Below are 16,160 nucleotides of genomic sequence, written 5' to 3'. Positions count from 1 at the left end.
AGGTGTAACAAAAGGTATCTACCTACCTGAATGTCTACTTTTATACGATTGTGCATGCGCCGCTGGAGTGCCTTATAAGACATTAAAACTAGGTACCTACCTATAATTTTAGTTATTGCATAACGCGTCATAAAATTATTTATATGCCTCTGTAGGCATTATAAAAAAGACAACGTGTTTATTTTATGTAGGTAGGCATCTACATAATGACATGTCATGCATGAATTAATTACAAGTACCTAAGCACGGATAAAGCCAAAAACTTAATCTTAAAAAAGGGTAGTTACAGTCCAGATTGGTCTTATTATTAAACATTAGACTTTAATACCAGACGATAAAAAAGACTGGAAAGTTTTATGATTCTTGTCATGACGGGCATAAAGAGTTTTTTCTGACGAATGCTATTAGGTAGTCTTCAGACGACTTGCTCTACCCACCCTATTTCCACACTAATTTAAAAGCCACGTTCTTGTGTGTAGCATTCTCCATTATTGTCTATCAAGGGCCAAATCTTTAACTTCCTTATAAGACATAACGTTAACCTTCTCTTTAGGCTGTTCCATGTAAGCTCTTCTTGGTCTTTCCCTTCCTTTTTCTCCTTGTAGCTTCCCTTCTATGATGTCTTAATAAAATCATTTTGCCTCTTCCGTCCTCAAAGATACATAACTGAAGTTATGTATGTTACGGTGACGAAGTTGATCCGTATGCAGGAATCGGGGCCGTTATAATGTTAATTTTAACTTGACATCTCCACGCGTTCCCGGTAAAAAGGACTGTCTGTCAAGACGGACGGACAGAAAAGTTCGGTTCGGTTCGGATTTCCTTGTGAGGTTGAACCCTGAAAAGTAACGAACTATACTACACTTCAGTTATTTAGCTATCTGTAGACAACAATAATCAAAACTGATTGCAAGTTTTATTTAGTCGTGTAGACATTCTGCCTACCCCAATAAGAGATATAAATAGTTTAAATATTACGTCATAATAATATCACAAATCCAACCAACTATGACACCCGTAATTGTCCGTTGAATGGAATTAGAATATGATAAACAGCAGCCGTGTCGAATTTCAAATTGCTATTAAATGTTTGCATTCATGTTTCGAGTGCGCGAAATGGCTGAGTAGGGTGACCATAACAATTCGTTGCCAAAAATATTGTTTACAATTTGGCAGTCTTTAACGAAAGAACGATTTTTAATGTTAAATGGTAAAATATCATAACATACACTAATACAGGTTAGATAAGGCTAGCATAGGGGCTTTTGAAGACTAGGTTTATCGAATACAAAAAAATATCGGGCGTGCTAGCGAAACAATTTATTTAGTAGGTATTAATTTCTTTAGCTTAAAATTAAAATATTGTGCAAGATTCGAGGGAGAAAACATACACAATGAACTCACACCCTAATTCCGAATAAGAAAGCAACTATAAGAAATCAGAACACAATATGCAGCTACTTTTGATGCCTACGAAGACTCATGATGAATATTATTGGCGGAAAAGAAGATTTACAACAATTATTGTAAACCAAACAGAATCACAAACAGGCAGAATAAAATATTCTGCTATACAAATATATCTAGCAAAATATTAAACCCATGGTTTTCTTCATCCCGCGCGTTCCCTAGTGGCCATTTGTCGCGGGCGCGTCCCCGCGGACTCGTTAGCGCGACGTCGCGCGACTCCGCGACAAGATTTATGCGCCTCCCGGTACATACCACTGACACATAAATGTCGCTTTTGTTTCCCTTTACCAGACGATTTAGTGGCAGAGAAACAAATGGTGAATTCGTGAACTGTTTATCTTACGCAGGAGACCTTATTATCTGCCTACATATCTTATGTTTGGGATTATCATAGAAAAATCATAGGTCCAAATGTAAACTCACGCTTATAACAGGTTATGATAGGGTCAGAACTTAGTATAGTATACAGTATCAGTAACAGTGTAGGGAATACCAGAAGACAACATGCAGCCTCTTTAGATACGAAGTCCTAAGATGGATACTTATGATGACCACTGACTAGTACGGTGACAAATGATCACATTGCATCGCCGCCCCCCATATTGTTATGTAAGAAAGCTTAGCTCAGTCAAACGTAGAAGCAAAATCATAACATGTGTATCTGTTCTTGACTAACTTTTGTCTTCTGTTCCTAATAATCTAGTATCAAATTTTAGTAAGGTGTGTGGCGCTTGATTTTCTTATCTTCTGGACTAAGAATAATGAAAAAACAGAACGCCTTCGCCTCCGTCACCTTCCGGGCGTATATTTTATCATCAATATCGTGTACCTAAGGGAATGCGCTTTCTCCCATAGGTGGGTAGGTCACCAGGGCTTGGAATATTTGAATTCAGGTAGGTACTTACCGATTCTCAGGTTTCACAAAAAATATTGTTTTGATAAATCGGAATAAAAGTACCTACAATATTAAAAGCATTTTAAAGTTCCTATTTAGTTTTATATCATTGAAGGTAAAATAATCGTAAGAAGTAATTTAGCGGTGTTCCTTGTCTTTGACTTCCTTATAAGACACGACGTTCACCTTCTCTTTAATTTGTTCCATGTAAACTCTTGTTGATCTTCCCCTTCCTCTCTTTTCATCTATCTACCCCACAATCATGTTTTTAATAACTTCGTCTTGTCTTATTAAGTGTCCGATCGTCTTACCTCTTCTGTCCTGGATAACTCTCAATACCTATTAGGAAGGAGTCATCGTTTCCTTTTACTAGCACTACTTCTGCACTTATTCTTTCTAGCACTTCTTCATTAGTAACCCTTTCTGTCCAACTTATTTCTTTTCATCCTCCTTCAAAACTACATTACAAAAGCTTTGAGTTTTTCTGTCTTTCTGTGTCAGTACCTAAGTTTCACATCCAGATCACATCATTGCACTTAGATACTATTCTACTTTGTAATTTTATGTATCTACTTTAATTTAAATACTACAGTTGAAAGAAACATAGGTAAAAAGTATGAAGAAATAAAGTATAAAAACTCAGTCAATGACGAAACGTAAATATCTAACATTTGTTGATAATAATACAAATGACATTACTAAACAGTAATGATAGAATGTTACTGATTGTTTGAACTAATGACCTAAGACAACAACTCGCGATATGTGTACATAAGATAACGCCGGGGCAAAGACGTTCAGAGTCATTCCAACTCCAGACAAACGAGGCAAAAGTATGGCGGACGCGCGGATTAACATTGAGCAAGTGAACGGTTTGGAGGACAAACAGTTTGAGAGTATCTTCAGCAATGTGATAGAACTGTGCCCTGATGCTGCAGTGCAAGCGAAGAAGAGCAAGCCATTCGACAGTCTGTCAGCCGTCGCCAGAGCCTTCAACAAGTATCTGGATAACCTTAGCGTTGAAGGTGAGCGACAACTTCACTGTCAACGAACGAAAAGTCATGCAAGTAATCCCTAATGCATTAGGAAGCATCAACAAAGCAATCAGCAGCCAGTCCTGTTATTTCAGTCTAAAATTGTGGTATGGTATGGTCAATCGGGGATAGCTCGTTTTGGACGACTTTTGTGTGGAAGGTAAGCGACAACTCGACAGTCAATTGCATATAAATGACACCCAATAAATTGAATGAACCGTACGCTTAATTAAGTACCGACGTTTTATGATTTTAGAATCTTTAAATTGGAATTTTAATGTCGCGCTCCACTTTACTAAATTTCGATAAGGAACTTGTTATTTAGCTAGATACGTGTTTATGAATCTTTGCAAACGTTTACATATTGTAGTCGTGACTGTTCGTACAATATTTGTGAAAATGCTGCTTGAACTAAACAAACGAACCTTTAATTGATTAGTTATGCTAGTGGTATGAGCTCCAAATGGTAGGCTAAGTTGTCTAATTGTTAGGTGCGATGGACATCATAAACGGCAAAACTATCCTAACTTAGGGCCCCTTAAAATCATGTAGTGTGTATTAGCGGTATTCCCTCCACTTTTCTACATCTTAGGTTATTGACATCAATCAAAGTGTAGTTATAAATACGTACGTACCTATTGTTTTTCCAGGCAAGATAACCATTCTGAAGCTGCACCCGGACTTGGCGGGCAAGTTGGCCAGCGGCGAGCTGACACGGGAGTCTGCCAGCGAGCAGCGCAGTGCTGGACTGGACAAGTTGACCGATGAGCAGAGGAACATCATCCAAACTGCTAACGAACGGTAATATTCAAATATGGACTATTTAGTTGAAATCTGCAGTTGTTCATTAAACATTCTGTCAATCATAAAGTAATCTCTTTATTGGAAATAATGTAACATTAGGATAATTAGGTACAATTTGACAATAAACTCAATCGGTGACATTATTCCTAAACAGCAGTTACTTCCAGATAACCTTAGGGTTAAAGAACTTTCAATTTATCATCTATTACAGGGCGCAGGTACCTACAAGTATGCAGTAGATACTATTGCGATGTCAAGTCAGGAATTTTCTTAGTGAACTAGGATGCATATTATAAATAACCAATTGATATGGTAACACTGGGGCAACGTGGTAGAATATGCTTTTTATCCCCTCCGGTTGACTGAAAGGCCTGTGTGCCCAACAGTGGGACAGAATAATATAGGCTATTTATGTTATTATATGGGAGGTTGCCTCCCCACTGTGGGCATATCGTCGAAGTCAACGACGATGTCTTCTTGCGAATGACTAGTCATTTGTCGCTGTTCATCATGAATTTCTGTACACCAATCTACATACATACATACATAAACTCACGCCCGTAATCCCTAATGGGGTGGGCAGAGCCACACGCAATCAAAGACTACTTGCAGCCACTGTTGATACGTTATCGTAAGCTGGATATGATGAACCTTATGGTGATAAGGGATCAGCCTATCAATCTAATTGGTGTAGCCTAGCCTACACCAATCTACGAATAAATAATATAATATTCGTGTACAGAAATTAGCAAAGTAAATTACAGATTTTTTTATTTATTCGTAAATAAATAATAAATATTATTTATTCGTAGAAACCAATGTATTTCGGCATGGGAGACAGTTCCAGCGCTCAAGCTTAATTTGAAACAGAGTTATACTACTGCTGCCATCTATTTGTGAAACAGTATACTAGTTGCTCAGAATACCTAGTTCGCATACTTGCAGCTTGTATAAAAGTACAGCGTACTACCACTAGAGGGCAGTATAATTAAAAAAATGTTTTTCCTTTTTTCAGGTACAAAGCAAAATTCGGCTTTCCCTTCATAATCTGCGCTAGAGAGAACAGAGTTCAAGCGATAATTGATAATCTTCGTAACAGATACAATAACACGAAAGAACAAGAAATAATCAATGGCATAAATGAAGTTAAGAAAATTTGCAAATTACGTTTAATGGGGATTATAAAAGACGATTAGGTTACTTACTTACGAATAGACAGAAATTTACAAAACATAACACGTAAACTGGGTCTAACATTGGCAATAAGGAACTTAAGGAATGATATTGGCTATGATGTTTATGGTAATGTTTTATAAGTAGTAAGTAGTGTTTAACAAGCTGAGTTAACAAGTAAATATTACTACTAAACATGGGATGTTTGTTTTGTTCATATACCTTGACAGAAATTACTTCGTATTAACTATTAATTAGTGTTCTATAAAAAGGTAAAAGAAAAAGAGTGTCCTGTATTAACACATTATCACCTTTGGAATGTATGCTGAATTCATAAAACGTTTAAAATACAAATATTTTATTACATAAAAACCAATATTTCAGAGATTGTACAGTAGAACTAGACTTAACTACTTCACAGCAGTCCGAGGGAGCGCTCCATGACCGCATGCGGCTGTCCAGCCACCTCGCTGAAGTCTGGGGTGTTGAGGATGTCTTCGAAGCCAACATCTAGGTTCCGGCCAGTGATCACATCCATTTGGAAGTTTGAGCTAGGCAGGAATGGTAAATGTCCTACCTGAAAATTCCATAGCAGAAACCAATTAACATGTTTAAGTATGTGTAAAAACATTTAAAGAACTAGTAGACCTTCTAGTAATGAATGGCAAGTTCTCTTCAAATAATGTTAATTTTTCTGTTTAAAATGTTTGTTAAATCATCATAATGAAACAAAGCATTAGCAATGATCATACTCGTAAATATATGAAACAAAGTAATATTAAGTGCTTCAAGTATGATAATGTAAAAATATACTGCACAGAAAACTTTGACAGATCCACTCTGTTTATACTTGCATCCATTGATATCTTGATATTATTGAATGATAAATTGCTATCAGCTCATTTCTTGCATTATAATATTATACCTTAGAGAATACATTTTCAGAGAAGATTATCATAAGTCTTCTGATAACTTATGGCTCTGTCAATGCCAACCCAAAAAGGAATACAGGTTTGATTTTGTGTATATGTTTAACATAGGATGCTATGTTAATGTTAGGTGTGATGACACCTGTATAGGGGTAGGCAGTGGAGTATGGTACACCTTATCCTCACCAGCTACGTTCAAGGATGGTGTATTGCCATTAACTGTGCATAAATATTAGAAATCATGTGACAGCAATTATTATGACCCAAATATGAATTCAAACTCATAAAGTCAAATTTAGTAGTTCAGAGCCCAAGCTACGTATCAAGCCTGTGACAATACAACATAAGTTACACATTCTCCAAACACGGTGCTATCACGGATTGTATGTATGTCTATCTATATGACGACAGAAATTACAACCTTTGAACAGAATTTCTTCTCCATAGTGAGTTTCAGTGGTGCATGTAGGCCTTGCATGTTCCGAAGCATCGCCATGTTCATCTTTTCTTCATTCATGTGGTACTGAAAGAATAATAAAAACTTGTTTTTTTAAAATCATTATGTCAGGAAACTACATAATCTTTTTAATAATAATGATATTACATAGGTAGGTATTGCTAAGGAACTTTTTATTGAGATAAAATCATGTAGAATTTAAAATGTACAATATATTAATTTTAAAATATTAATTAAATTGTACAAAATATAAACTTCACAAGAGATTTTAAGATTATTTACTCATTTGGTATAAATTAATTTTATCTTTGTTTGAAATGGATATGGACTGATTAGCAACAATATAAGGTGACACATTCTAAAAGAAATTATGCGGAAACAGAAAACCTGAACTTACATTTCTTTCAGAATATTCCAGAGGATGAGACTGTCCCAGCTTGGGTCTCTCGGCACCCAGACCGGCGATGAACGGGTTTGGCACTCCAAACGTGCCCTGAGGCATTTTGAAGTTGGCCTCATGCTCAGGCTTCACTTTCACAGAGGGCAAGCCGAAACTCTAGAATGGTAAACAAGAAAACTGAGATAGGAAGCACAATTTCAAGTAAATAAAACATGAAAGTCACGCCGAAAAAGAAAATGAAAACCTATGGAAAATAACCTTACCATGTTTATATTTTTTGTAGAAAAGTAGTAATTATAGTAATACAATTAATTTTCTTCACAGTTTTATGCGATTTAATCGTAACTAATCGTAAAATATTAACTAAATTCAGGAAACAGCTTCATACAACACAACTTTTTGTCTATGGTAAAATGACAAATCGTGACAAATCAAATTTTTATTTTTTTATTCGTGTAGCCATATTATAAAACTTAAAAAATACAAATTTACCGATTAATCATACTCTTTTCAGGTTTGTATTAATTCTTAACATAATACAATGTTATAAAATATTTTATTTAACATTGTATATAACATTTATATCCCTTGCGTTTACTATAATATGTTTAAATCAATCAATTATAAAATATTTAAAATAACATAGCATTAATATCAAAAAACTTTTTTTTTACTACAGGTAACAGGTAACATTTTACATCAAAGACAATAAAGTTGTTTTTTTTTGGCTTGGACTATAAGTGTTTGGTCTCAAACTATTAAAATTATTATATTTCGTTTTTTCGGAAGAAATTAAAGAGAATCTTTTTATTTCGACATTCTAGAAATGTTATTATATGACAGGGAAAGAAAGAATTACGAATAATTCATTAGAGGCTTTCTATCAGTTAAACTTTTTTTGTTGTATTATATTTTTATTGTTTTTATTATTAATAAGTATATAAAATAGTAATATAATAATGGCTAATCGCGCCAAGGATAAAAAAGAGATTGTAATTTTTTTACCATGTTTTTGTTTAATTTTCTATTCTTTTACTTTTAAATTATATATTAAATTTTTATGCTTTGTGGTAGGATCCAGAAGAATTGTTGAGAAGGAAATTTCGCGCGAAATGTTTGTTCCGTGCGCTTGGGCGACTTGTCATGGCGAATGTTTATTGGCTGATAGAGTCCGTGGAACAGTACGAGGGCGTGGAGGACGTCAAGCGCAGGGTCGAGCAGGCCGTGCGAGGAAAGGTTAAGCAGAAGCAGTTGCTGAGTGTCAACGTTAGTCATAGTCTGACTGTTTTTTTTACAATTATCATCATTCTCTCTTCACCATCATCAGTTCGACAACAACCATTTTTGCATGATCATTCTGACTTAGTCAGTACCTATTCGCTTATAAAAATGAAGAGCAAAAGAAATACTAAAAGTTATCATCCAGTTTGTCTATTGACACCTATTACAACAGCGTGGTGGAGTACCTATGTTCTGTGCCCACGTGACGTATGTAGAAAGGATGCAGGACAAGCGGTTTTGAATGAAACCACATACAAAATCTCGCACCACGGCTCGCTTGTTTCGCTGTTCAGGCTCTTTGTGCATCAAGCTTAAAATGTTTCCAAATACCTAAAATTGTTTCTGATTGTAGTTTTGGCTTGTTCTATTTATGTTTCTAGGGTAGGTAGAAGCAGCGGTTTGATAAAATTAACCTAAGTATCAACACAGGAGCCACTCGACAGACTAAAGGCGGCGTGATTTTATTTAGATGTCTTTGTGTTTCCAGGACAAGGCTTTATTGAATAAGCCCACAGAAGACCGCACTGATCATGAGAAGAGGTATCTTTACAGAATCATTGGTGGCCTGAAATGCTTTAAGCGTTATCCTAACGTGAGTCGGAAAATATTTGCTTCCAATCGAACAATATTTAACAATCTTCTTAATTGTAGAGTCATCTCAGACTCAGTTCTACTCTACATTGTTATCTCTTCTACATTCATTCCACCGCTGTACCAATTCTACATCCAAAGACTGATTTCTCACTAAGTATTTTATTTCTGACGAACTATTAAGAGAATCCCAGCGAGTAGACGATCTTAGATTAATTTCGGGAACCGGCGTCCAGGCCCCGTTCAGCCCAGACGTTGATTCCGATCTAGTTCCCTTATGGGGGAGTCTTACACTGCAAAATGTATTGTGACCTCTTTTTATCGCAACCAGTGCAGTACATTGTGGCAGTACCTGACTATTTTTCGGTTCGTAATTTTCATTCTAATCTTATAGCATCTACATCTAGTTTCTACTCGTAAAAACACCTCCATCAGCACGAACTGGAGTAGCGTGGAGGAGTATATGCTGCATGCCTCTGGTTGATTGAGGAGATGCCTTTGCTCAGCAGTGGGTCTATATAGTACAATATTATGGGCTGTTTGTTTGTTTGTTGTGTGTTGGAAAGAGAGAAAGGGTAGACCAAAAAGAGTTTACATGGATCAAGTTAAAGAGAAGCGAAAGTTGTCTTATAAGGAAGTCAACGAATTGGCCTTTGATGGACAAGAGTGGAGAATGCTACGACAAGACCGATGATAGGCTGTTTCTGTTATCTTACAGCATGTTAAAAGGAAATTGGCAGCGTTGACGTACTTTAAGTACTACGGGCCGGGACGTGTGATAGTGAAGCAGCACCAAGAAGCCCATGCTCTGTACTTCATCGTGACTGGCGACGTCGCAGTTAGCCAGTCCGCATACGACGATCTTCTTCAACAATACGTGTCTATAGAAATCGGCACTATGCATGCCGGAGATATGTTTGGAGAGGTCTCCCTTCTACATAATATTAACAGAACAGCTACTGTTACTACTGTTGGTTAGATGATTTTTTTATATAGACGTATACGTAGATAGGTACTTACCGGAATATCTTGATTTAGAAACGTGTTCACGATATTTTTTGCTTTTTGATGACAAGAACGGAGGAACAGCGAAAATTTTTCAACTTACTACTACTTTACTTTACCAACTTCCATATAAGCGATATGCTATCAAATAACAATCTACTATGTTATCACACAAATCATTTTGTTTTTCATTGTAATAAATGAACATTGTTCAAAAGGTTGCTTATCTTGTCAAATAGGCCACTGTGAGTTGCTGCAACTGTTAAAGGAAGACTTCAAAAACGTGCTCTTGTCGTCTGTCCAAAAACAATGGGATGAAGTGCGCAGGGCCATGTCAGCATTTACTTATTTTGATGCTCTGGACGATGTAATTATACCTACTATATAATTATTATATTTCTATCAAATTTTGAGGAGGAAGTTGTTTTTTTTTTTTGACGTGACTTATTGTCGGTACAGGAGGGAGTTGCATAACGCTATAATAAGTATGTGCCTGTTGAAAAGTTACAGGAGTTTGTACACCTTAAACATTTCGATATAGTTGGTGGTAGGTAGTCTTTTCTCTTTAAACATATACTATAAAGAAATAAATAAATCTGCTCTTCTTTATATATCTTGTCATTATTATTGTTTGCTGCAGGTGGCTAGTCGAGAAGGTTGTATAGTGGCTAAACTGAAGTCATTCGTCATCGATGAAACGCTTCTCGGAGATGGGTGTGGAATACCTAATTACGTGTACTTCATTCTCTCCGGCCGAGTCCAGATGATAGAGTCGCTACAAGTTATCGTTACCAGTCGACTTGGCCACAAATATTATACTCTATATGATCCATGGGTGTGTTTTTTTGAGACGAATTAATCGTTACCCTATTTGTTTAATCCGGTAGATTTAAGAAAAAATACATTATATAAGAATATCTATTTAATCGTAACGTGCAGTTGAATCGATTAATGTAAGACTCTAAGGCTTGCTTGACTTCTAAAAGACGCCCAGAATCTCTATTATCTAAGTCAACTCATACCTATATTTAATTTGACATAAGTAATAATTATTACTGTTGTAGGTACCGAAAGAAGAAAGTGAACAGGACTTTGAAAAGAAATGGTTTGCCGCGTATCCAAATCTAAACGCAGAGAGTCAAGGAGTGCCAAAAGAACAAAGTGGAAGCGGAATGTTGCCAGAGCGGGGCACATTGAGCACCGCCACACAGACACACTCCAGGAGCGCAGCTGGTAGCATACTGAAGCTACGAGCATCATCCACTCCAAATTCTACCGTATTCAGCCGGCAACTGTCCTTTGTAGCACAAGAGGATAAAACAAGTGAAGTTGCACAAAAAGATTCTGGTGAACTGGACAAAGTAGAATCTGGGTTACATGTAAATGTAGGCGTTAACACTACAGATGAGTTCAAGAGAACCAGTTTCGATAATAGTGCGGATGATGTGAAACCTGGACAAAGAACTTTGTCACGTGTCAGGCACAGTGATGTCGTATTATCACGAAGATTTAGTGCAGGTGGGTCAAGTCGCCAGGAGAGCGCTACGGATTCAAAGTTGCTGCTGTCTCCTATTGATGAAGGACGACCATCTGTCAGGTAGTGTTATGTTTTCATTTACAGTTAGATGTTTTTAATAGCTAACATTACATAAGCTCACAACTTTGCCCTAATTGACTCGAATTGCGTCAGGTGTAGTCAGAGGTACAAACGTCGCAAAATGAACTAAGTACCCACACCTCATCGAGCTTACATTATTAGCTAATATTTTATAATTATTTTTAACAGATACAGCATTATGCCGACTAATGAATTAATTGCAGCTGGTCATTCAAAAATGAAAACCTATTTTATGCAGGTAAACTACAATACCAAATAAAATAATAATAGATATTTTGTTGTAGATATTTATAAAAATCTGCGTGTTAGTGGCTGTCGGTAATGTTCAATAAAACGGTATACTCATATATAGTTGACAGAAGAGATATACTGATGGCTCTAGTTACCTTAAATTACCTATATCAAACATGTGTTTTTATTAATTTAAGCTCGCAGGTTCACATTCCACACAGGGGTTATAATTTTACCTACTAATACTTTTGAATTTAAAATATTGTGTGTTGAAGTAGCTCCCTACCTAATTAAATTATAAATGTGATAAAAGTGTGCAAATAAATAAAATTTGCTTTTTTATATATTTAATGTTAACATTTGTTTACCTTATACCTTATTACCTTATACGTGATGCTGTCAGACGGATTTAAATTACGTCTGTTTGTGGAAAACTATAATTGGTTCTTCTGTATCCTATATATTTCAATAATGTTTATACAGGGTGTCCCGTAAAGAGCACGACAGACTGAAATGTAAGGAAGATTGAGGTGTGCCCTACTCGATAAAAAAAAATGACCTCAGTAAAAGTGTCACTGTTTTCGAGATATTCCCGACTTTTTATTTTTTTCGACAAATTCCGCTTATGGTCAGTTTTTTTGTTGCTGTGTGTACAAAAAAGCAGATAACTCTAATTTATTTTTGTAAATATTCTAGAATAGTAGATCTACCATATTTAAATACTATTTTGCTAAATATCATTAAGTATCTTTGAAAAAAAAATATTATTCTTATTATTTTTTTGTACAAAAATTATTTACCTCAACTTTGGCATTCGGTGGTGAAAAAAAAATGTACTGGACTGTCACTGCACATTTTACAGATAAATTACTTATTTAATAAGGATTTCAGAAAGGTATAATATTGGCCATATTTTTGAAGAAAAAAAAGAGATTGCCAGTTTTATGCCAAAGGGGCTGATTGTTATTAAATCCGATTTATTAATTTAAGTTTAAATTACACATTTTTACCCATCCCTGGCCATGCTAAATTGATGATAACAATAACATGAAACGACCACGTTCACACTCAGGTCTACAGTTAGCTTGACCGGGTAGTACCTGCTCTGGCCTTTTTTTATGATACCGACCGGTTTTCTATTGTCATATCTACAGCCGTTGCTATTGTGCTTATCTATCCTGTTTGCTATCTCGCTCTTACGATAGCAAAAGGATGCGTCTGTCTTTGTCACTTTCCTGCCCCTTCCTCTGCCTGCCAGCCGCCAGCCAGGGCAGCCAGTACGATCCTTAACGCTCTCCTGCGCACACGTCGTCGCTCTGTTACCGCTGTTGTTTTGCTATCGTACTACGTTTTTTGCTTGGAACTCGGACTCTGATTTGCCTAACGATTTGGACTTAGTTATCTGTGAACTTTGTGTTGTGAATTGAACTGTGACTGGCTGTGCTAGTTCGCTTGAACTTTAAATAAGGCGGCGGCGGCGTCCACGTACACGTCGCATGAGTATGCAGATATGCATCTTATTTATGGCGAAGTTCGCTGTAACGCCAGAGCTGCTGCGAGACTTTATGCTGAGCGATACCCTAACCGCCGGCATCCAGGTCATGAGGTTTTTACGCGAACCCATAGAGCCATTTCTGACGGGCGTGTACCTGGGCAGCGTACGAGCGAAGGACGACCACAAACGGCAGAGGAAGATATTGTATTGGACGAAGTTGAAGAAGACCCTTCAACTTCAGTGCGGATGATCGAACGACGTACCGGGGTTCCAAAATCTACGGCTCACAGAATTTTGCAACGTCATTCGTATCACCCATACCACATTCAACGAGTCCAAAGTTTGTAGCCACGGGATTACCCGGCACGAGTTAACTTTTGCCGAGAAATGCTGAGACGACATCAATCGGATCCCAATTTTTTTAATAAAATCTTGTGGAGCGATGAGTCATCATGCAAGCGCGATGGCTATTTTAATTTACACAATCTGCATAGCTGGCAGATATCCAATCCACATGAGATGCGGGAAGATCGATCTCAATACCAATACAAAATAAATTTGTGGACCGGTATCTACAATGGCCAAATACTAGGACCGGTCGAACTGCCACCCACTCTCAATGCCAATAACTACTTGGAGTTTCTTCAAAATCAGATGCCGATTTTACTTGAGGATATTCCACTGGCGGAGCGGCGTGCAATGTGGCTGCAACACGACGGGTGCCCCGCGCACTACGGCCGTCAAGTAAGGGACCATTTAAACTCTACATTCCCTCGTCGATGGATCGGACGAGGAGGCACAATCAATTGGCCTGCTCGATCCCCCGATCTAAATCCATTGGATTTCTTTTATTGGGGCTGCATGAAGGACAAGGTGTATAAAGAAGCTATTCAGAGTGAAGAACACCTGCGACAACAAATTAATACAGCAGCCCAAGAAATATCAGAATTAAGCTTAAGACGGTTAAAAAGGGCTTTCATTAAGAGGTGCCGCGCGTGTATCGCACAAGAAGGCCGGCAATTCGAGCACATACTAGATGTATTCATTGACTAAATATTAAAAAATGATTTTTTTACTCAAACATGTGTATTTTATTTATTATTCAAATTTAATATGAATTAGCCCCTTTTGCACAATACTGGCAATTTCTTTTCTTTTTCTACAAAAATATGGCCAGTATTATACCTTTCTGAAATCCTTATTAAATAAGTAATTTATCTGTAAAATGTGCAGTGACAGTCCAGTACATTTTTTTTTCACCACCGAATGCCAAAGTTGAGGTAAATAATTTTTGTACAAAAAAATAATAAGAATAATGTTTTTTTTTTCAAAGATACTTAATGATATTTAGCAAAATAGTATTTAAATATGGTAGATCTACTATTCTAGAATATTTACAAAAATAAATTACAGAGTTATCTGCTTTCTTGTACACACAGCAACAAAAAAACTGACCAAAAGCGGAATTTGTCGAAAAAAATAAAAAGTCGGGAATATCTCGAAAACGGTGACACTTTTACTGAGGTCATTTTTTTTTATCGAGTAGGGCACACCTCAATCTTCCTTACATTTCAGTCTGTCGTGCTCTTTACGGGACACCCTGTATAGTAAGTAGCTGTTATCCGAAAAATAAATAAATAAATCACACTTGTGGTTCTTTCAGGTTTGCATGATGAACCCTGGATCCACATTTGGTTTCGGCGAGAATATGCGTGACAGACGTATAGTGGCTTTGACTCCCGTAAACTGCATACTTATGCCCAAGGTATGGCTCTTGCAGCGCAATACGGCCAATATATGGACACGGATACAATATTACCTCGAGAAAAAGGTTTGTATATTTGTCACATTCAACAGCATCCAACAACCTCTCCTCTTATCTTTCTCTGATTAGGCCAATGGAGAATATTCCCTTGACTACATAGTTTAAAAAAATCATGACATTTTATATTGACATGTATTTTGACTCTTTGTTACACTGTTGATCATAACAAACAGAATAGAAGTTGAAGAAGTTGTTTCGTATAAACTTATCCTTTAGAATTTGATAGGTTATCGTGATTATTATGCTAAGATTCGTCATTCGTAACGGGTGTTATTATTTGGTATAAACCACTCAGGAAATCTCTATTTTATCCGATTTCAAAAAGGTTATCGATTTGACTCGTATGCATGTAATATTGGTAGAATTGCACAATATTCGGTATGTTAGTCTGTGTGTGCTTCTATTTCACAAAATACGTATGTATATGAAGTATCGTCCAATGTAAAAATAAAAAGAAAACCTTATTATGGAATAAAAACAATAAACTCGTTGATGTCTGTTGTATGAAGGAAGCCTTGAGCAGTGTTGTGTCTATATACAAATATCATTAGAACTGGTTTAGCGTAAATAAATGTAAATTAGAAAACGGTCAAGGGTGTGTCAGTCGTACATTATTCGACTGTCTTCCTACTTCAGAATTTATATTAAACACATACAAAACACATTACACTTTACTTTACTTTACATTTTTACATTGTATTAAATAAAATATTATTTGACAGTTTTTGGAGTTGGTTTATTTTTTTAGTTTTTTTTTGGTTTATTTTTGATTGTTGTTTGTCAGATCCCGAATAAGCAGCAGTTGTTCAACGAGTTCCTCAACCAGCGCCGGTGGGAAGAGTATAGACAGCAGTTGGTGGGAGACGTGGTGGCGGGCGCCAAGACCGTCAACTACACCACGGTGCACGACGTGCCTTACTCCGTGCGGATGGAGGAGATGTACGACATCTGA

At 36.6% G+C, this 16,160-nt stretch overlaps 3 protein-coding genes across 4 annotated transcripts; 2 read left to right on the top strand and 1 right to left on the bottom strand.

The window, feature by feature from the left end:
- The first annotated feature begins 3,156 nt into the window (after positions 1-3,156).
- LOC126366090 (2-oxo-4-hydroxy-4-carboxy-5-ureidoimidazoline decarboxylase-like) lies at positions 3,157-5,576 on the top strand. The gene is made up of 3 exons (XM_050009022.1): positions 3,157-3,390; positions 4,050-4,200; positions 5,219-5,576. The coding sequence occupies exons 1-3, from the start codon at positions 3,201-3,203 to the stop codon at positions 5,397-5,399; spliced, it is 522 nt and encodes a 173-aa protein (XP_049864979.1). The 5' UTR covers positions 3,157-3,200; the 3' UTR covers positions 5,400-5,576.
- A 141-nt stretch (positions 5,577-5,717) lies between these two features.
- LOC126366097 (proteasome maturation protein) lies at positions 5,718-7,582 on the bottom strand. Its single transcript, XM_050009031.1, has 4 exons — positions 7,426-7,582; positions 7,160-7,318; positions 6,727-6,828; positions 5,718-5,953 (listed from the first exon to the last, which is right to left on the bottom strand). The coding sequence occupies exons 1-4, from the start codon at positions 7,426-7,428 to the stop codon at positions 5,792-5,794; spliced, it is 426 nt and encodes a 141-aa protein (XP_049864988.1). The 5' UTR covers positions 7,429-7,582; the 3' UTR covers positions 5,718-5,791.
- Positions 7,583-8,231: 649 nt separating this feature from the next.
- Positions 8,232-16,160, top strand: LOC126366048 (uncharacterized). 2 transcript variants are annotated; one of them, XM_050008949.1, is made up of 9 exons: positions 8,232-8,428; positions 8,931-9,035; positions 9,753-10,008; positions 10,279-10,406; positions 10,680-10,874; positions 11,104-11,636; positions 11,826-11,895; positions 15,047-15,214; positions 15,993-16,160. In XM_050008949.1, exons 1-9 carry the CDS (start codon positions 8,306-8,308, stop codon positions 16,158-16,160), a joined length of 1,746 nt encoding a protein of 581 aa, XP_049864906.1. In that variant the 5' UTR covers positions 8,232-8,305. The 2 variants fall into 2 exon arrangements, with proteins under 2 accessions (XP_049864906.1, XP_049864907.1); XM_050008950.1 differs by lacking the exons at positions 9,753-10,008; positions 10,279-10,406.

This window comes from Pectinophora gossypiella, chromosome 4 (genome assembly GCF_024362695.1).
Source record: "Pectinophora gossypiella chromosome 4, ilPecGoss1.1, whole genome shotgun sequence".
Taxonomy (NCBI): domain Eukaryota; kingdom Metazoa; phylum Arthropoda; class Insecta; order Lepidoptera; family Gelechiidae; genus Pectinophora; species Pectinophora gossypiella.
This window is presented reverse-complemented; position numbering and strand designations above follow the sequence as displayed.